This window comes from Aplysia californica, unplaced genomic scaffold, assembly GCF_000002075.1.
Source record: "Aplysia californica isolate F4 #8 unplaced genomic scaffold, AplCal3.0 scaffold01068, whole genome shotgun sequence".
Lineage (NCBI taxonomy): Eukaryota > Metazoa > Mollusca > Gastropoda > Aplysiida > Aplysiidae > Aplysia > Aplysia californica.
The window spans coordinates 137,463-158,376 of NW_004798338.1; the positions used below are offsets into that span (position 1 = coordinate 137,463).

Below are 20,914 nucleotides of genomic sequence, written 5' to 3' on the forward strand. Positions count from 1 at the left end.
ATATCTTGCCTTGGAGTATAAAGTTCCTGGCACTTTAGCTTCAGATGGTTGTAGATTGGTCGTATCTCGTGTAATAATGGGTCATGACTATCCTCACCCGGAGGACAGAATGTGGTATTATTGTTGCGATGTATGATTGCCAATATTCGCTGAAACGAACGCGTGACATGACAGATGCAGAAGTGCTGTGCACTTGTGTCTTTGGTTGAAGGCTTCTTGACAAGCTGTATATACATAAAATTTGTATATGTGGATAAGCAGACCCCACTGTATGTCATTTTTGTCTCTCCAATTGATGCAGCAGACAATTTTATATACTCTCAAGGTTCAGAGAAGGCAGGTAAATCCAGATAAGTCTAGTGAATATGACTGTATCCAATGTCCACATAAGAGAAAAATACTCTAATGACGAGATAAAGACACTGAAGGTTGCCCCACATATAAAAATTTCCTAGCAATGAATAAAGAACACCAAAAGAATTACATTGCAACACTGAATTGCAAATTACAATACTGAAGAGAAAAGAATTAACTTTTTTGGACGAGGTCCTAGCCTATTTGGCTTGGTAGTAGCGTCGAACTTGACGTGCATAATCCTGATTTGTATGATAGAACTCAAAGCAAGGCTCAACACAGAGAGGAACTTTGCAGGCTTTGCATTGGTATCTGGTTTCTTTGTGCCGTTGAAGCTGTGGAAGACTGGTTTGGGGCACATTCTGGGTCATTTTTTCTCATGGATTTTGGAAGGTCAAAGAGGGGTGGCAGAAATGTGTTATTCCACATGGTGACTATGTACAGAAATGAAAGTATGTGTGCCAAGTTACAAAGCTCTATCTTTATTTCTTCATATTTAGACCGAAGACTTCTTGAACCCCCTCGTATGTGGTGGTTTGAAGTTCCCTTCTGGACTGCTCTGTGTAAGATGTAAGTCCTTTTCCAAATGATGTGGGGGGTTCCTTACATATACAGTAAGCAGTTGATATGAAAGTCGGATAAGACTTTTGGATCCTGGGACAGCTCTTTAGCAAAATCTAGTCTATGAAATGTGAGGCCACTGTAGTGTCAGTGCCGGTGAATGCTCCGCTATGGGAGAACAAACAAGAGTCCCTTGACGAGTGACCGTGTCCTTCAGTGAAGTACATTTTTGGCTCAGTTGGAGTTGTCTTCTGTGGTGGAGTGTTTTGCTGTTGCACACACAAGATGAGTTCAATTCCCAAGTAGGGAGAATTTTTAAATAGTATCTCGGTATTTCCACTGGTGCGCTGTAGCTGTTGCCCGTTCACTTCATCCTGGGTTGGCCCTGAAAGGCAGGGTCAAAGCCCGCCTCCTATATGAACAAGTTGTACCAATAGGGACGTAAAACTTCTACAAAATTATATTATTACCATTACCCTTTTCTTCAAGCCCCAATGAGTTTTCGACCATTTTTTAAATACTCAGGCGATGTAAAACTTAAATACTACACTAAACTAGTTTTTAAAAACTTTTTACACTCTAGTGGTTGATGACTGACGCATGCGCAATGAACATCCAAGCTTGCTCTGTCTGTGGTGTGTCCCTTTGTTTCATCATTGGTGCTGGGGCTGTCGGAGGGCCTCCTCACGGGTAGCTGATCATTTGAAATATGGTTTGACCAGAAGAGTATGGGTCATAGTTTATGTCTATGGTAGTCTTTGTTGTATTTGGTGACAGTTGTTTCCGTTATTTTATATTTTGACTACTGTTTGCTAAGAAAATGTCTCGTTTATGCATTTGTTTGAGTTTTTGAAAATAGATTTTAAAAATGTTTTTGTATACTGTGTTGAGTATTGGGAGCTAAATATTGATGATCGTAATAATACATTATTCAAAGCTTCAAATAGCTTTTTTTTTAGCAAGACTGCACTGTATCATGTTTCCCTCTGATCTAAAATGTGTTCTATATATATGCGGCAGGGCTACATCAGTATGTGGACATGATGTTGTCATTGCGAACTTGGGTTCTTTAATTTCTTATCATTTGTGGCAAAGGCCTTCCTTTTCTGTATGAATTATATATATAATTTATAATTATAATTATGATGATTTTGTCATATTAAATACTCTTTCATCATCTATGTCATTTTTGCCGAATGTTACAAAGGTCGAAACTTTTGGTGAACACTTTGTAAATATCATTGTTACGAGAATGAATAAAAATGTTTTTCATTTGCGAAAGTGAGTTTCTTTCTTGTTTCTGTTGTTATGCTTATTTCACAGGGGTAGCATAGCTCAGCATGGTAAGAATGCAAGTGTGTACTTGTTTTGTTTTGTTTTTATGTTGACACCTCTCAAGACACTTGAGGTGCATAGAGATGGGTGGAGTAATTAATTGGTAGTGGACATGACTGACATTTTTTTCCCCTGCTCCTTTCCTATATATGTAGGCCTATTAAATTTTTTTGGGTCCTAATCTCCTCCTTTTTTATGTTTGCTACTCTCTCCTAACACCTCTAATCTTCTGCACTTATATTATGACCTTATTGTGTTGCAAGTGCTGTAAAACTTTTACTAATACTAAAACTAAATCTCTCTCCTCGTCACTGTGTGGTGTGTAAAGAAGGGGGCCGGGAATCAAAATCAAACTGAATCAAACTGAGATCTCTTTCGAGCGACAGCGAGCCCCTTACCACCACACCATAGAAGCCAGTATACGGAAAAGTGGGAATACACAGAATATAATATGAAGAGGCTAGTCCAGGATAGAACTGTCCCCGTCGTTTTATGCAAGAAAAATTCTGAAATTATGCAAACTGAACCCAAAAATGTGAAATTATGCGATTCTGTTAATTTTAACAAAGAATGATAAAGGAAGATTCTCAGAAATTATGCAAAAATGATCAAATTTCGTTAAATTTTGCGGGGTGCATAAAACCATGGGGACAGATAGAAAGGATGAACAGGACAGGCTTCGCTGGAGGAACGTTCTTGATGGCCTTTGCTCCACTGGCAGTTAAAAAAAGGCAAGAGAGAGAGAGAGAGTCCAGGATAGGTTTCCGATAAGTAAACGTGAAAAGTTGTTGGGGTATTTTGTGGCCTATACCCTGATGCAGGGTGAGAAAGACTAAGAGAATGATGATGTCCGAGTTGGCACCTACATCCGAAAGACCAGTAATAATAGGATGATATACAGTGGACTAAAACGAAAGAAAATGAAAATCTCCAATTTATTTTCTTCTATAGCGAATATATGAGCGACGTCTCTGCACAAAAGTCTGCTAAGTTGAAGAAAATCCAGCGGTCCAGCAGATTTCAGATCTCCACTGTATATATGATAGTATATCGTTATACTGATGAGACACACTGTGAGAAATTGGGGAATGTATCAGAACTCTGAATGAAGGGAAATTACAGAAGTCTCTCCCCTCTATTTCGCTACCTCAGAATTACAAAGTTCCAACTGCTCAGTACCTAGTTTTGAGAAATTTGAAGTAAAAAAACTGAGTTTCCTATTATGTCAAACTTTTTCGAATGAAATACTTTGAATATCTTGATAACAACCGAGAATAATCTTACAATTTTGATAGAGCAGATAGAGCATTTGATTTCTTATCACATGGTTTTTGTAACTCAAAACGGCCAAAAGTGTCGGAACTTTGTAGTCCTGAGTTAGTGTAATTGTTACCTCAGAATTACAAAGTTCTATCTGCACAGTACCTAGATGTGAGAGATTTTTGAGTTTCACATAGTGTCAAGCTTTTTTAAATGAAATTCTTTGAATATCTTGATAATGACTTTGAAAAATCTTACGATTTTGATAGAGCAGATAGAACATTTGGTTTCACACCTCATGAGTCATGGTTAGTGAGTCACAGTCTTATTAAGCTATTAACTCAAAATAGCCAGAAATTTCACCAAAAAATTTGTAATTCTAAGGTAGCGAAATAACATTGACACATACTAAGAAAACTTATATTATACTCAACTTCAAGTAAGAGAGATAACTGAGATTCAAGGTAAAAAACTTTATTAAGGTAAAAAAAAAAGGAGAAAAAGTTAAAAATAAGTCACAAAATCTGTTACGATAATATTTACGTATAATGCAGAGCATATATTTATATTAAGTAGCACACAGGGATCAGCCATTAACAATAACCTGTGACTCAACCTATATAGAGTACATATATATATATATATATATATATATATATATATATATATATATATATATATATATATATAATATATATATATATATATAATATATATATATATATATATAATATATATATATATATATATAATATATATATATATATATATATTCAAGAAATCATTTTTGAAATCCTTAAAATAAAAAACAAAACACAGTATATTACTGTGTATATGGTGTTCCGTTACCATGTCTCCTAATAATAGTTTCAAAAATGATTTCTTGAATATATATATATTTACTGTAGTACATGTACACAACATCCATCAATATGCATATACTATATACATATTATATCATATTGTGTATGAATTTTTAAATGGGGGTTTTCTTCGTCTAAAATTTCAGTCAAAGTTAGTTCCATAATTTTTTTTACAAGTTTAAAGGACCTTACTTGACATAAAGCAAGTCATTTGAAAAGGTATAAATATAAACAAAGAAGGATATGAAACTTGAGAATACAAGTGGAATAAAAATATGTCCAATTTTTTAATCTGTACTGCTCGAATGTTAGAATTAATAAATGTAAAAAGGGCCCCACTTGAAAAAAAAACAAAGTGGAAATTTATGAGAGTTCACACAAATAACAAGGTAAAATGAAATAGGGGTTTCTGTTTTTAATGGCCCTATTAACACTATTAGGTTATTTCAGTCGGGTTCCTCCAAATTTAACATTTAACTCCAACAAGACTGAGCCAAACGAGTATAAAGCCTTGATAACTCCACAAAACAAAAGGAGTTCAAGAAATCCCAGTCTGGGATTCAAACCAGAGCCATAGGCTCCATGGTCCAGCATGATGACACGAACTGAGGTACTAACGGAGCACCTAGTGACTGTGTGAGTGATACAATAGACTGTTCATTAGTCAGGAAGCCACAAATCTCGATAGACTTTCACTTGTAGGGTCCAGTTCTATTCAGAATACTTTTGGACAAACAAAAACAGATCAAAGACAAATTGTTGTGGTACTAATAATACGCAGCACATTCATTTTTAAGCACAGGATTTATTCATTACAAGAAATGTACCATAAAAAAAAAAAAATCAAGAACTAAGTAGAACATGAGTGCATCATAATTTTAAAAAGGTCACATTATAGCCAAAAAGATTACATCTTTAGATCGCAGTAAGAAAAAAGAAAGAAAAACAGTGACATGCAGGGATTCCATAGAAAGAGATGATTACTTCACCTGTGGCAACACTTCACCACAGGCACTTATGAAGTCTCCCTGTCTTTTGATTTTTATCTTTAAACCGCTTTTTGAGAGTCACAGTAACTGTCAGAACTTCCAAAAATTTGCAGTGGCTAAACAAAAATACATTGTAGTAGTGAAATACTAGAAATCCATTGCACAATTTTATGTTATTTTCTTAGTTTTAGCAAGAGTTTTACAGCACTTGCAACACAAATAGGTTGTATAAGTGCCGAAGACTATAGAGGTGTTACTACCACTAGAGAGTAACAGTAACATACAAGGAAAAGAAGGAAGAGAGGTGAGGATGATACATGTTTGATAGGAAAGAAGGAGTAAATCACACCAGAGCACCTGCCAACTACGCACAGCCTGCACACATTTACCGAGACAAAGTTGACTATTGTTTCGAAAACATGTAATTTTGAGACATGAAAGACAAAGAATGTTTACAGGTCTGTACTGACTTCACTTTCTTTCTCCTTTTTTCATTTCCAAATCAGAATGGATAATCCTTTAGTATTTAGTAAAGCAGCACCTTCACAGTACAGCTACGCTCACTCACTACACTGTACTCTATACATGTATAAAATACGGAAATATTACCATCATAAAATGGACATTATAATATATTGAGCACTTATAAGTAGTAGTAATATTGCTAACACTTTATCTTGCATCAAACTAGGAAACAAACTCTCTCGTAAATGCAGGAATGCCGCTGAGACTTGGTGAAAATACCCGAAACTTTAGGAAGTTGCATTTGCAAATAAAAAATCAATCAGTCAATATACACAACTACTATTAGATGATTCAACAGAAAAACAACAAAAAATATATGTAATAATAACACAATTCCTGTAGAAGAGTGAAAATAAAGGGGAAAACATAAACTGAAAACTGCGTTCCTTACTTTCTTCCCTCTGATAAAATGGACAAGACACGCTATCAGTGCTGTCCACGGAGATACGTAAACTTCTGAGCAATGACGTAATATACAACTCAACGCCTCCAACGTCTCTGAGGTGAACTTCCTCCCAACTCTATGAGTCTATTTCCAGTCAGAATTATAGTTCTCATTACTCTCTATCTGGAAATGAATTTTTTTTAAAACAAAACAAACTAGAATATGTCTAAATCTAAAACAGTGCCAGCTCAGATTAGATCCAGCAACTTTTGTTTCTTTCCTAAGTAAAGCTTCATTCTTATATCAAAGGAAATTACAGACAATTAAATTGGGTTCTAAGCTACAGGCCGTATACGACAAAGGTTGCATACAATTTAAAAGCTAATAAATTGTATTATAGTTTATTACAAACTGACTTAACAGTACATCACATTATGTATAAATATTTATGTGTGGCATTTTCGTGAAACCAGGCATTCGTCATAGTGATAGCAATTTTTAAAAGTATTTATTTTTTGTACGGCCCAACACCTTTTATGTGCATCTAACATTAAGAACACATGTCTGTCTGGAGTTTATTTATTGAAAAATGTTGCTTAGTTGATCAAAAGCACAAAAACTGGAAATGTGTAGTTTCCAAGGACACTCCAACTTGGGAAGTCGCTCAACTTTGGCGCTCATTTTCTCTCTAATTTTAGCTCTGACACCAGGTGACGTACACCTACTTCAATCGTAAATATATCTCAATTTCTTTATAAGATAGATAGGTATTTTTGCCTCAGACACTAGGCAAAAGAACAGGCTTTAATTAAGATTATACCACCAACAATTCCATCTGCCCAAAAATGGACGAACTCCTGATTCCACCGCGCCGTGATAAAAATAGCTCATGCCAAAGAGACTTAAATATATACGTCACTCATCAGCTGCTCAGTGTAAGACTCTGCCACACGCCATTTTGAAAAGTGACTCAATAATAATAAAATATAGCATTTGTATAACCCATATCCCCGCTCTACAGCGAGCTCTACACGCTTTACACTATATTATCACCCCAGAAGACCATAGAACACTCAGAAACATTCTCAGCTTCCCGGGAAGCATACAGTGCAAGCAGCTGATTAAGCTCTCAAACACTAACAAACTGACAAGATCTTTCACAGTCTATAGCTGGGTACCCATTCCCACCTGGGAGAAGTGAGGAAAATTTGTGTAACGCCGGGCCCCTGATGGGATTCGAACCCGCGATCTTGCCATTGCGAGTCTGAGAGCCTAGCCACTAAGCCACCAACGCCACTTATGACCCAGTCTTACACTGAGCAGTCAATCTAGTTCCAGGCAGTGTTGCAACATGGGTAAAGTGCACAAATCTTGAGCATAGCAAATCCATACACGTTCATTCATTTAAAGTTGTGCAAGAGACGCAGAAGTAGGAGTCACACGAGAGGCGTGGACTTCAAACATTTGAAATGAGAACGCCGGACGGGCTGACCATGGACATATCCCGTCCCTGGTGGAGAGAACTCTGAGGGCCACATCGGAGCAGCGGGTCCGGCCCAGTGGCCCCCTGGGGTCCACAGACGCGGCTACGGTCCGGTCCGTCATGAAGGGTCTTGTCGGGGCCGTGAGCTTGGGTGTAGTCGGACCTGTGGGGGGAAACATTTCCAGACTTACAGCATCATCATCGTTACTGCCCATCATTAGCGGACTATCACCATCATCACAGACCAAACAATTCCCCATTTCCTTGTTTTGTTTTTCTTGAAGGATAACAATCTGCAACCATGTTGGCACATTTTTACATGACCTGCAAATGTTGAAATACCGGCACCAAAATCAGGACACGGGACAAAAAAAATATTAATGGAAATTTTAAAACATGACATCGACACACCATCTAATGAGTGGTGTAAATCATCAATATACTTTCTCAGTTTCAGTTTAGTAAAAGTTTAATGACACTTGCAACCAATCTACAAAAAGTAAACTGTAGGGCCATTGAGGTGAAATCAGGTGCTCACGACAATAAATAAATCAAGGAATCGGGCCTTTTCCTGACCATTGCGCAATTTTTAAACAATTTTCTTTTTTCAGCTCATCACCTTTTCTGTCCATTTAACTATGTGTGAACTTTACTGAAAATCGTTAACTACATACATGCACACACACACAAAAAGTAAATTTTAGGCTTCATTACAATAATTCGCTTCTTGAGGTAATAGTTTTAGAAGTCACAAACCTTTGGCGGCCATTTTTTTGCTAATTTTACTTCTGAAACCAGGTGACCCCTACCTCCTTCAATCGCAAATATCTGGACTTCTATTCAAAACAGATGTTTTTTAAATAAATTAACAGATGGTTAAATGAACCAGCTGTAGTAAGATTATACAAAAAATCCCACATACCCCTGAATTGATAAGCGCACGATTCCACCACGTTGTGACATATAATTATTTATATACGAGCGCGCTCAAAGTTAACTGTTTTTCTATTGATTCACAGCACATCTGGGTTTTACATTGCAAGTCAGACCAGCGTACTCATCACTCCATATGGCATGTAAAGCTTGCCAAAACACTTCTTCTGTGGTACATGACTGTGATGGCTGCATGTAGCCTCACATTATAAAAAGGAAACGCGGAAACAGAAAGAAAAATCCGCTCCCTTCCGAGGGTTTCACCTGTCTAAGACGGAAAATGCTTTGCCCGCTCAGCCCTGATTTGAAACAAAACTCGCAAGTTTGGTTCCGTCGGCTCTAAATTTAACGCTATGGCCATGCCGCTGCGCGAAGAAGGGGAGTAGGGGCGCAATTTGGAGGTACATGTTACCCCATCATGTGAGCCCTGAGTGATGCAGATGGTCAGTGTAGTGTGGGTGTGAAATCTCACGACTGCCCGTGAGAGTGCTCGAGTAGCGAGCCACTACGGAAACTTTCCTGGGTAGCCAGAAGCCAGAGGTGCAAAATTAGATTGACTAATGCCTGCAGCCCTGATCGTACAGCCAGTCGAGAAAAGAGTTCCTCGAAACGTTGTTACATGATGGCAGTGAGGGGTGGCATTGGTGGGTGGGGCTAAGGGTGGAATCAAAGGAGAGGTCAAACACTGGTCCTATGAAAGGCAAGCACTGGTGGTAAATATAAGTAAGACTGACGCTTGTCAGTATCAGGCAGGATAGTAATTGAGAGGTGTGAAGTTTTGACCACTGCTTGCCGATCGGACAAGCGATCCTTGATCCCACCGGCTGGGCCTTTGACCCCCCCCCCCCCCCAACCTCCATCTCCCCCTAAATTCCTCTGTCTAAGACGGAATTTTTTCTGGCTTCCTTGCGATTCCGTCTTACACAGGTTCGACTGTATGTAAAATAAAATACAGGTCTTTATATTTCTGTCCTCGTTGTTTTATGCACGAAAAATTTTGAAATTATGCAAACTGAGCCCAAAAATGTGAAATTATGTGATTCTGTTAATTTTAACAAAAAATGAAAAAGGAAAATAATCAGAAATTATGAAAAAAATGATCAAATTTTGCTAAATTATGCGAGGTGCATAAAACCACGAGGACAGATATTTTACTCTCGGCCACAAAGGCTTCCAAGAACACATTTGCTAGAAAGTACAAAGTACCAAGGAGGCAGCAACAATTAAAAGGTACATTCTCTGGCCCACAGCAAGTGGGTCCTTCCCCCCCCCTCCCCCACCTCTGATATTTCACAGTACTTAAAACAGTACTTACGTCAGCAACGAGCTGTCCGGGCCTTTACGGAGGCTGGCATCAGGCCCCTTGACCTCCGTCTGGTATTCGGACCTGATTCGCTGGTCAACGCGGGGTTGAGCGGTCACGACAGTTGCGGCCGCGGCGTTCCGAGGCTTGGGCGCCCTAGTTCCTCTCCGGCTGCGAAAAAAATAAACACCGACATCAGTTACTATTACCTCAGGAAGCGAATTATCGTGTAAAAGACGTCATCATATTTCTCTCTAAGCTGTTGAAATTGTACATTCTATATTCGCATCAACATCAGATCGGCCATCAACATCAGACCAGCCAACAACACCGGTCACCTCAGAAAGGGAATTACCATAAATAACGCACTGCCATATATGTATCAAAGCTGTTGAAACTGTATATTGCCACTCGCAGTTAAAGGTCATCAGCTGAAATAAATAAATTACTTTTACCATTTACGGAGAACTTCAAGTTCAAGCAATGGGTGAAATTTGAAATGGCATTTCGACCATCATACGTCACTTTTCAAAATGACGTGCACGGAGTCTTACACTAAGCATTCTATTTCAATATCACGGCCCTAAGCTCTGAGATGCTTTTACCAATTTAAGAGAGATCATATCTTTTTATTCATTCAAATGTCAGCTAAAGTTTTTTCTGTTTTTAGCTTAATAACGTATGATATAAAAATAAATAGATTTGGAGTCAAAATGCAATGTACCGATACATGTCACTCAGAGCCTATGTTCTTTAACAGAAGGGATTGAGTGCTATATAAAAATCATATACATGCGTGTTTACATCATCATTATAATCAAATATCCCATCAGCACTCATATGTTGCATTAACCTTGGGCATAAATAATATTCTCTCTTGTGTTTGAAAGCCATTCCAAGGGGAAAAGTACTCTCATCTACAATCCACAAACATACATTTTTGGATGGTGATCTGTCTTTGACTTTGACAACACTCTTGATGGAAAAAACAAGAATTTCCAGCAGCAATCCTTGCAGCAGTAATATTAGTTTTTAACTTTTCATAGAACTTTGCTTTGCTCAATAGATTAGAGCTACGGATTTCTTTGTAAAAGAGATATAGAAAAATCAAGAGACAAATAATTTAATCTCCTTTACATAAGTTTTGAATTCATTACTTTTTTTTAAACAGTAGAGTGGTTATGTCAATGCAATAATCTAATTTTCATAACAAGCAATCAAAAACAAGAAGGAACATGTGTGTAGCATCGTGGTGAGATCAAGTAGCCTACTTATCAGAATAATAAAATCAAAGACAGTGACATGTTTCCACCCCTTGGGAAATTTCTACAGAATTTTTTTTTTTGCTCAACACCTTTATACGTCCATTCAAAAATATATTCCTGTGTGTATTTTACTGGAAAACATTGATAAAAGGCCAAAAAAATGTAAATTTGCAGCTTACAAGCACACACAATCGTTGGAAGTCAACAAACTTTAGCAGCCATTTTCTCACTAATTCTTTTTGTACCTCTGCCACTATCCTTCAATTGTTAATATCTTGACTTCTATTCAGGATAGATTTTCTTTAACATTAAAAGCAAGACAATGAACAAGCTTTAAGAACACACCCAATAACTCCATTATACTAAAAAAATTAATAAGCGCTTGATTCCACCGCATCATGACACATATTTCTGATTACAGACACACACATTAGATCAGGGATGGACAAAGGAAATTGAAAACAATAGCAAACAAACTGAGTGAAAAAACTAAGCTACATAAATTTGCGCATTCAAGAAAATTGTTGATTTGTTTCAACACTTTAAAAACCCAACCCAAATGACAGCAAGCAAAAACGAGGTACATCCAAAGACATTATGTTTGATAATTCTATGAGAAACTTGAGTGTACACACATACTTCAAGACAGATTAGTTCAAAATGCAAAGTCAGGTAACTTAAATAACACATTCCACAGAACACAAGAAGCAAAAAAATGTGTGAAATCTAGGAACATTTTTTTTTTCTTCGAAGAAAAAAAACCAACATGCTATTCCTTAATTATTAAAGAAATAAAGGAATTTACTTAATGAACGGTAGTGTAAACTAACAATATTTTAAATACGTGTCTCTTTACAATCTAGACCTTGTACGCATATGCTACCATAACTTTTAATCTCCTAGAGTCATATTGTATGCAGCAAGTATGGCCTCAGACTCACTTACCAACTCGGCCTGGTCATATCATTAGCCAAAACCAAGCCGACCAGGCAGGCCATCACACCAACAAACGTAGAGGCCTAAAGCAGGATCTAAGCAATAATATGGTCACCCCTAAACATCCCTAAAAATCAAGGATCATTAAGAAGACGGGCTTCCCATTCTGTTTATCCGGGCCAATCTGGGCAGAGAGGGATATAACATCCCAACAGAAGGACCGAGATACTCGATAAACATTTTCCCAAACTCAAATCTCCTGCATGTGACGGCAAAGCGACAGACGCAGATTCAAGGTCCACAAATGGAAAATTAGCAAAACCGTGGACAGAATACAACATATGCAGAGAAGTCTGCTTAACCCCTTTGGAACATATATGACTTAATAATGATAATAATAATAATAAAGATAATGATAACAATAATAATGATGAAGGTTATAATAATAATAATCAAAATGATAGCAATATATACTACTCGTCACATTCAATCAAAAAGGTGTAAAAAAACAAAAAAACGCACTTACAACATAGGGGGAAAAAGCTAAACAATTCCTGAAACCAAAAAGCACCAGAACTGAGAATGAGTGGGCAAGCTCTATCTACCACGAGCATGAAGGAAACATCAAGCATCATGCTTCACCATCAAAAGCACATCGTATGTCACGAAGCATGTCGAAACGAATTACCATCCCCTTTTCTTAAGTATTTGTGACAAACTGTGAACTGGTACGATTTTAACTTTAGCATTAGAAAGAGTTCCACGGAAGTCGCAACACAAATAGGGCATGAAAGTGCCAAACATCAGATTTTTCTTTTGTTTTGGTAAGTGTTTTACTGCGCTCGCAACTTCAAAAGGTCATATGAACGCGCGAGACACATTGAGCAAGATTACAGGTGTTCCTAGAGGGTAACACACAAAAAAAAGGAGGAGGAGAGATAAGAACGATAGATTTTTTATAGGAAATTAGGCCCAAACCACACTAGAGCATCCGCCAACCACCCACTGGTAAAGCTCTTGCTTTTTACATTTTTTTAAAATACTGACTGAACCCCCTCAGACAATCAAAAACAACACTTGCTGAGTGAAAAATAATTCTCCTTGAAAAAAAGTGTTTTGAGTCAGGTACTAACAACGAACAAAATGCCTTTTTCCTTAAGAAAAAAAATAACTCACAGATATTATCCAACTGTTTTCAAATTTCAAAACAAGTGATAATTTTTTCTAAAAGTCAGTGATGCAGAGAGTAACGAGCAGATAGCTGATAAACTTGGCTAACTAGTGGAGCTTCAGAGTTCAAATCCATTTTGTTCATGAGACAATCTAGTTAACAATAACATGTGGTTTTCTTATGCCATTTCCCATTAACAGACATTTAATATAAAATAAATGTATCTCTAAATCTTATTTGATGGTCTCTTATCTGTATGATTATTTGAGAAAAGACAAGGCAAACTGAAATTAAAGTAATTTAAAGGGGACTCTCGTGGCCTAGAGGTTAAGGTGTTCGCCTCTCATTCAATAGGGTCCCGGTTCGTATCCGGATAGCGGCAGACAATTTTCTTCTCAGTCTAAAATTTTCTACCTACCTTTCACCTCCTTCCTTGCTCTCTAACAAAGTTCTGTCGTCTGCTTTTGTCTCTACTTTCTGCCTCCCACCCCTTCACTTCCTTTGCCCCTCCTCTGGGCTCCTGACTCTTTCTGCAACCTTTCTACTGCTACTCCTTGGCTCCTTCTTAGTATTCTTACTGTCTTCCAGCCACACTCCTGATCTTATGGTAGGTAAGATCTACACCTAGCCTTCTTGGACAAGGGCGAAAAATCTTGGAGGTCCAGGGTGCAAGTTGCGCTTTTTAAAGATCCCTTGGTGGTCCAAAATTGACAACAGCAGGCTTTGGCCGCCACTCGGGCAAAATTCGTAATTTTCTACCAACTGAAAATGTTCAGTGTGTCCTGCGTGCTCATATGACCTCTTATGCAGTTACGAGAGCCGTAAAACACTTAACCCCCCCCCCCCAAAAAAAAACCAAATAAAAAACCTCTTTACCCTACATCATTTTCAAAAGTGACTCATGACAACAGAGCCTAACACTGAACACACACACACACTTGACAAGCATAAACAGAAAAGGGCAGGTAACTCATTTCGACGAACAACGCAACAACAGCCTGGGAACACATTGACCTCTCGGCCTCCGTCTCCACGACAACCACTTCCTCCTCCTCCCGGGTGCAGCAAGAGGCGGTGCTGGCCAGGTGGTTGAGCAGGTCGTTGGTGGTGTTCACCAGGTGCTCGCTCATTCTGAGACACAACACGAGGGAGGTCACGCAGGAGGTCACGAGGGAGGTCACGCGGGGGGTCACGCGGGGCCGTCATCACATCGGTCAAATCAGGGCTGAGTTTTTACACCCCTTACAATCCTGTGTAGCTTAGGGCACCGCAGGCAAATCAAGACCGAGCTTTTACAGCGCTTTTAATCCCCCCTTTTTAGGTAAGAGCATCGATAGTGGGGTCCGTAACCTAGTGGTTAGGCTACCGGACTAATAATCATGAGAATGCGGGTTCCGGGTTCGAGCCTCAGCTCGGTCCGACGTTGTATCCTTGTGAAAGGTATTTTACACGAAGTTCCCACTTGGCTCAGTCCTTTAGGAGACTGACGTTCAACTCGGAGGTCCCGCCTCTTAAATAACCTAACAGTGCTGATAGGGGCGTTAAACCTATACCATTTCACCATTTTTTTTCAGAGCAGCGATGGCACCAGGTGCTCGCTCATCCTCATACACAACACACAGGGCCATCAGATCAGTCAGGTCAGGGCTATGCTTTTACACCCCTCAATCCCCTTTAGATTGGAGCACCGATTGCGCCTTAGATCAGATCAGTCAAATTAGGGCTCAAATTTTACACCTCTTTCAAATCAATCCCGAGTAAGTAAGAGTTAGAGCACGCATAGCACCAAAGAGCACTGATGGTGCCAAATCAGGACTGAGTTTTTATATACCCTTTCAATCCCCTTTAGGTTAGAGCACCCATGGCACCAAGTGTGCTCTCATCCTGAGACCCAGCACGAGGTCACGCAGGGCCGTCATCAGATCGGACAAATCAGGGCTGAGTGTTTACACCCCTTTCAATCCCCTTTAGGTTAGAGCACCGATAGTACCTTAGGTCAGCTCAGTCAAATCAGGACTCAAGTTTTTTCACGCCTTTCAATTATGTGCAGGTTAGAGATAGAGCACCAATGGTGTCTTAGAGCACTGGTGACACCAAATCAGGGCTGAGTTTTACACCCCTTTCAACCAATTCTGAATTTGGGGAGTTTACAATACACTTAACATTGAAAAATATCAAGCCTGTTATATATACTTTTCAACAATGGTGACAATGATGATGATTATGATAAAACTCTAAAATGACTTTTATAGAACTAACAATGATGGTAATCAATATTATATTATAATGACGATGATAACAACAAAACTTTACTACAACTTTCACAAAACCAGCGACGATGACGACCAATAAGAAAGTGGATGGCATTGACCACGGTGAAAAAAAGCAAAGGTTAAAGGGTTAAAGAAAGAAAAGGGTACTCACTTGGTGACCTGCTTTGCTCTAACGTGCTGAGGCTGGTGAGACGGGGAGGCTCCACGACTGGACCCCGCATCTCCCCAACCCACAAGGCCGCTGGCGGCAGTGGGGGCCGACGATGTGCGAGTTCCGACAAATATGGTCGACACAGTTGCGGGACCAGTCCGGGTCGGGGTCGTCTGACGGCTCGGCGACCTGGATTGGCCATTGCGCTGAGCACTTTGAATGCTCCTGTGACAAAAACAATTTTTTTTTGTTATTGTTCTCAATCCTGGTGAAATTTTCTTTTTTTTAGTATGTCAGTGTTTTAGCGCCTATAAAATGGCAGCTTGCACTGTATGCTTCCCAGCAAGTTGAGATTGTTTCAGAATGCTACCAGGTTTGCTGAGGCAATAAGGGATTGTAAAGCGCATAGAGTTTGCTGTTGAGTTGGAATTTGCGCTATACAAATGCTATCTCTAATATTATTATTTTTAAAAAGAATTCAAATCTATGCAGCTACAGACGAAAGCTCAACTGTCTATTTTGCTGGTCAGTTTGAATGCTCTTGTGACGGAAAATTATTTTTTAAAGTTCAAATCTATAAAAACAATAATTATAATGGAAATTTATTTAGCAGCTAATCCCTAGAAAGAGTCTCTAAGCTCTGTACAATACAGAATTAAAGCTCAGCTTAATTAACCAGTCAGAAGGATAGAAAATGTATACACGCACATGCGCGCACGCACACACACACGAACACAAAGAAAACCCCACAGGGTACACACATTCTCACACAAAATTTACAGGCAGACAATAGTGTTGAACAAATGTGTCTATAGACTTTTCTGAAACTCTACGACGTTATCATATATGCATTTCTTTTGGGAAGGAATTCTAAAGTTTTAGGAGCATACGAAAAAAAAGCGTGATTCCAGACTATGCAAATACAGTTGAAACCTCAACTGTCTATTTCATTGAGTACTTAAAGATAGAATACTCATGTGACAAAAAATTGTTTAAAAAGAGATGAACTCAGAACTCACTGAGGTCGAAGACTTTCTTCATCTCCGAGACCGGCTGGCTCCAGGCTCCCAGGGGGAGGGGAGATAACTGTAGATCGAGATGAGCTGCTCGCAGTTGTGCTCGCACTGCTCACTGACAAAGTAGACAAAAGGCAAAATATCACATACCGTAAGAGTAATCAACACTAGGCTCCAATAATTCGAAGGAATATAAAATGACTTCAAATGTCAAATTAATAAATGGGAAAATTATGGGAAAAAAGGACAAAATACTTTTGTTTACTTTAGTTAGAGTTTTACAGCATTTAAAACACAAATATGTCATGTAAGTGCCAAAGATTAAAGGTATTACAAGAAATTAACATACAAAGAAAAGGAGGAGGAGGAGAGATAAAGACGACAGATGTTAGATAGAAGGGAAGAAACAAACCACATCAAAGCATCCACCAACCTCCCATCAAAACAAAATCAATATGGAAAATAAGAATATGTGTCACGACGCGTGGAATCGGGTGCTCGTCAATTCTAAGGCATGTGGAGTTCATAAGTATCATCTGAAAACTTATTCATTTGCCTTGATTTCAATAAATAAAACGCCCATCTATCAAGTCAAGATTTTTGAGATAGAAGGAGGTGAGCTTGTCTGGTTTCAGTGGTAAAATTAGCAAGAAAATGGCCATCAAAGTTTTGTAACTTCAATTGCTTGAGAGTCTTTGAAAACTGGAAAAAAATATATTTTGTGCCTTTAATCAACATTTTACAGTAAAGTTCAATGTAATGTGATTTCAGATAGACATAAAAAGTGTTGAGCCAAAAAAGAAAAAGTCTATAAAAATGGCCAAACTGGCAGAAAAATGCCTGTTTCTTCGATTTCATTATTTTGACGAGTGCCTGATTTCACCAAGATGCTTCACATAATATATGCTTTCGATAACAAAAGAAAACTGACTAGCAAGCAGTGTTTGTGTGCGTGTGAAGGCTTGCATGTGTGCGTGCGTGCATGCGTTCATGTGCGTGTGTGAGTGAGTGAGGGGAGGGTCGTAGTATCAATGTTAAAAAGTTTCTCCTACTGCACTATTAGGAATATCTCCGTATGAGATTAATAGGGTTTTATCTCCATGTTAGATACTTTAGAGATTTGAGACGTCAAATGTTATGGAAGCGATGGAACCATTTTCATAAGAATTTTTCCTGAAGCAGAATAGTCAAGTTAGAAAGAAATGCAAATTTTCATGAGTTGCGAGAACCTTTTTAATCTCCTAACACAATATGTTGACAGAAAAAGGATTGTTTGTAATATATATATATACTAGCTGGGCCCCCTTTCGATGAAAGGAATGATCGGTGCATTAACGTCAGCCGAAAGTCATTGGCTTATGATATTTACATTCTACCAGAATGGAGCAAACCTTGAGAGATGCAAAAATTAGAAGGTATCTATACTCTAAAAACAGTGCGCACGGTTAGTGAACGGAAACCTCCTTTTCTAAAATTACAGAGACAGAAGCGTCGGCCAACAAAAGCAATCGACCAAATAAAGAAATTTAGTTTTTAGCAGCATAACTGTCTTTTTAAACTGAAAAAACGAAGGGCATCATGCTCTGGAGAATATTTTAAAGAACCTTTTTGCGAAAACCGCATGTCGATCGATGCAGCCATTAAAAAGCCTTTTGAATAGCAAAATTCGGCCACCACAAATAGATAATAGATATGGGACAAGGTCAAAACGTGCCCACAGGAACTCCGAAATTAAAATGGCTCTGAGAAAAAAATTGATGCTGAATAATACTTAGTTGGGGTTCCAATTACATTTTCTTGTAATAGATAAGATAACTCAGGGCCCAGTAGACAAAAAAACCCAGGGACAATTATCCTGACACACATTATTTCTTACCTCTTGTAGAAGGGCGGGAGCTCTCCGTGCTTGTGTGGAAGAAATGAGAGAAAAATGAATACAAGTTGAAACACCAGGCACAGTCAAAACATTGTTTTAGTTTTAGTTTCAGTAAAAGTTTTACAGCACTTGCATCCCAATTAGGTCATACAAATGCCCAAGATTAGAGGTTTCACTAGAGATTTACATTATACAAAAAAAACAAAGAGGGAGGAGAGATTAGTATGACAGATGTTTAAAAGGAAAGAAGGAGCACAGCATATCAAAGCACCCACCAACCACACACTTGAAATTGTCCAAGACGGCTAGAAACTCTTGAGGAGTAGGAAAGTGGTTGTCTTAGACAGGTGGGTATCTTGGACAGTGCCATTATAATGTTAACCCTTCCAGCCCCAGCCCTATTTGTGCACTCCCTAACCCCAGTCCCAGCCAATACAGTAGTACATTAGAAAAAGAAGCATGCATTCTAAAAAGTGATGTAGTACCTTTGTAATTAGGTTTAGATAATAAAGTATGACAATGTTTAAAGGTAAATGAATAAATATTATGAAAATTAAACTTTAATTAGGTTAGCTAATTTAGAAACAAGCGCAAATTCGGTGCCCCCTGAAACTGAGAATATACGCTCTTGGGAGGGTGGGAGGTACAAGAGCTGCTGAAAATATTTGCGTTTGGGGCTGGAAGGGTTAAGACAAACTGTGAGGGGGAAATTCCAAAGTGATTGCTTGTACAGTTGACTGTCTCAGACAGGTGGCCTTTAGAGTAGGTGCGACAGCCGTATGTCGAAGATTCACTATTCATTTCCACACAATTTCTCACATTACCAATAAAGATGTATGTATAAAACATTCTTCCTTTTTTCTTTCAACACGTACAAGGCTTGACAGAGAAACAACCGATGATTCTGACGGCAAAGAAACCGACTGCTCGGTGGAAGACTCCACTACATGTGAGGCAGCGTGGTGAAATCAGGCGCTCATCAAAATAATGAAAACGAAGTAAAACGATTTTTTCACCGGTGTGACAATTTTTATTGAATTTTTTTTTTATTTGCTCAACACCTTTTGTGTCCATTTAAAAACATATTTCTGTATGAATTTTACTGGAAAACGTTGATAAAAGGTACAAAAATTGTCAATTTTCAGTTGCCAAGGAATCTCAAGCTATAGAATTCCCCATATTTTGGCTGCCATTTTCTCGCTAGTTTTACTTTTGCATCAGGCAACACCCACCTCCTTCAACGGCAAATATCTGGGCTTTTATTTAAGACAAATGTGGTTGTTGTTTTTTTATTTTAAAAAAAAAAAGACAAATGAACACAATTTGAGATGAAACTAGTAACTCCACATGCCCCAAAATTGACCAGTGCCTGATTCTACCACATGGTGACACACAAGCTATTCTAAAAAAGTGACGTATGACGGAGTCTTCCACCGAGCAGTCTACATGCTTTTTGTTCACTTGGTATGTTCAATCACCCATTTAAACATCAAACCCTTCATCCCACCCTCACTCTGCTCACAACACCCCCCACCCTCACACAAACAAAACACATATCATTATAATGTAGTCGCAAAAGGCCCCAATTTTTAAAGTAGGTCTAAATCTCGAAAGGAAAGTCATGAGACGACTGAGAGTTCTTTACTCATTACACTAAAAAAGGCCTTGAGGGCACGTTTAGCATTCTTCCAGTACCTTGTGCGAAATTTACGAAAATTAATTTCAAGGATGGTGAGTAGGTGGAGAGGTAATTTCAGTTCAAAACGTTCTCTGCCTCGGATTCTTTGATGTATAGTATAAGAACACATAGTTCTCTACTCATTACTGAACTGAACCATAATCTCAGAAGGCAAAAGAAACTTGAGAAAAACAATATCTGAAAACTTCTTCATTTTTTTGTTTTAGTAAGTGTTTTACGGCGCTCGCAACTGCATAAGGTCATATGAGGGCGCAGGACACATTAAACATTTTCAATTGGTAGGAAATTTTGAATTTTGCCCGGGTGGCGGCCGGAGCCTACTCTTATCGATTATAGACCACCAAGGGATCTTTACCGTGCTCAACTTGCACACGGGACCTCCAAGTTTTTTCGCCCTTTTCCGAGAAGGCTAGGTGTAGATCTTTCTTATCAGAAAATCGGGGGTGGGGCTGAAAGACAGCAGTAAGAAGGAGCCAAGGAGTAGCAGTAGAAAGGCTGCAGAAAGAGCCAGGAGCCCAAAGCAGGGGGCAAAGGAG

The 20,914-nt window shown here is 38.6% G+C and overlaps 1 protein-coding gene across 1 annotated transcript in view; it reads right to left on the reverse strand.

Moving 5' to 3' along the window:
* Positions 1 to 7,468: 7,468 nt before the first annotated feature.
* LOC101852809 overlaps positions 7,469 to 20,914 on the reverse strand; it is a gene marked incomplete in the record, with an annotated part of 26,902 nt that continues 13,456 nt past the window's right edge. Inside the window, 6 exon segments of the mRNA XM_013089873.2 lie at positions 7,469 to 7,918; positions 10,004 to 10,162; positions 14,378 to 14,494; positions 15,788 to 16,012; positions 16,807 to 16,918; positions 18,680 to 18,708. Coding sequence (XP_012945327.1) covers positions 7,729 to 7,918; positions 10,004 to 10,162; positions 14,378 to 14,494; positions 15,788 to 16,012; positions 16,807 to 16,918; positions 18,680 to 18,708 — 832 coding nt within the window.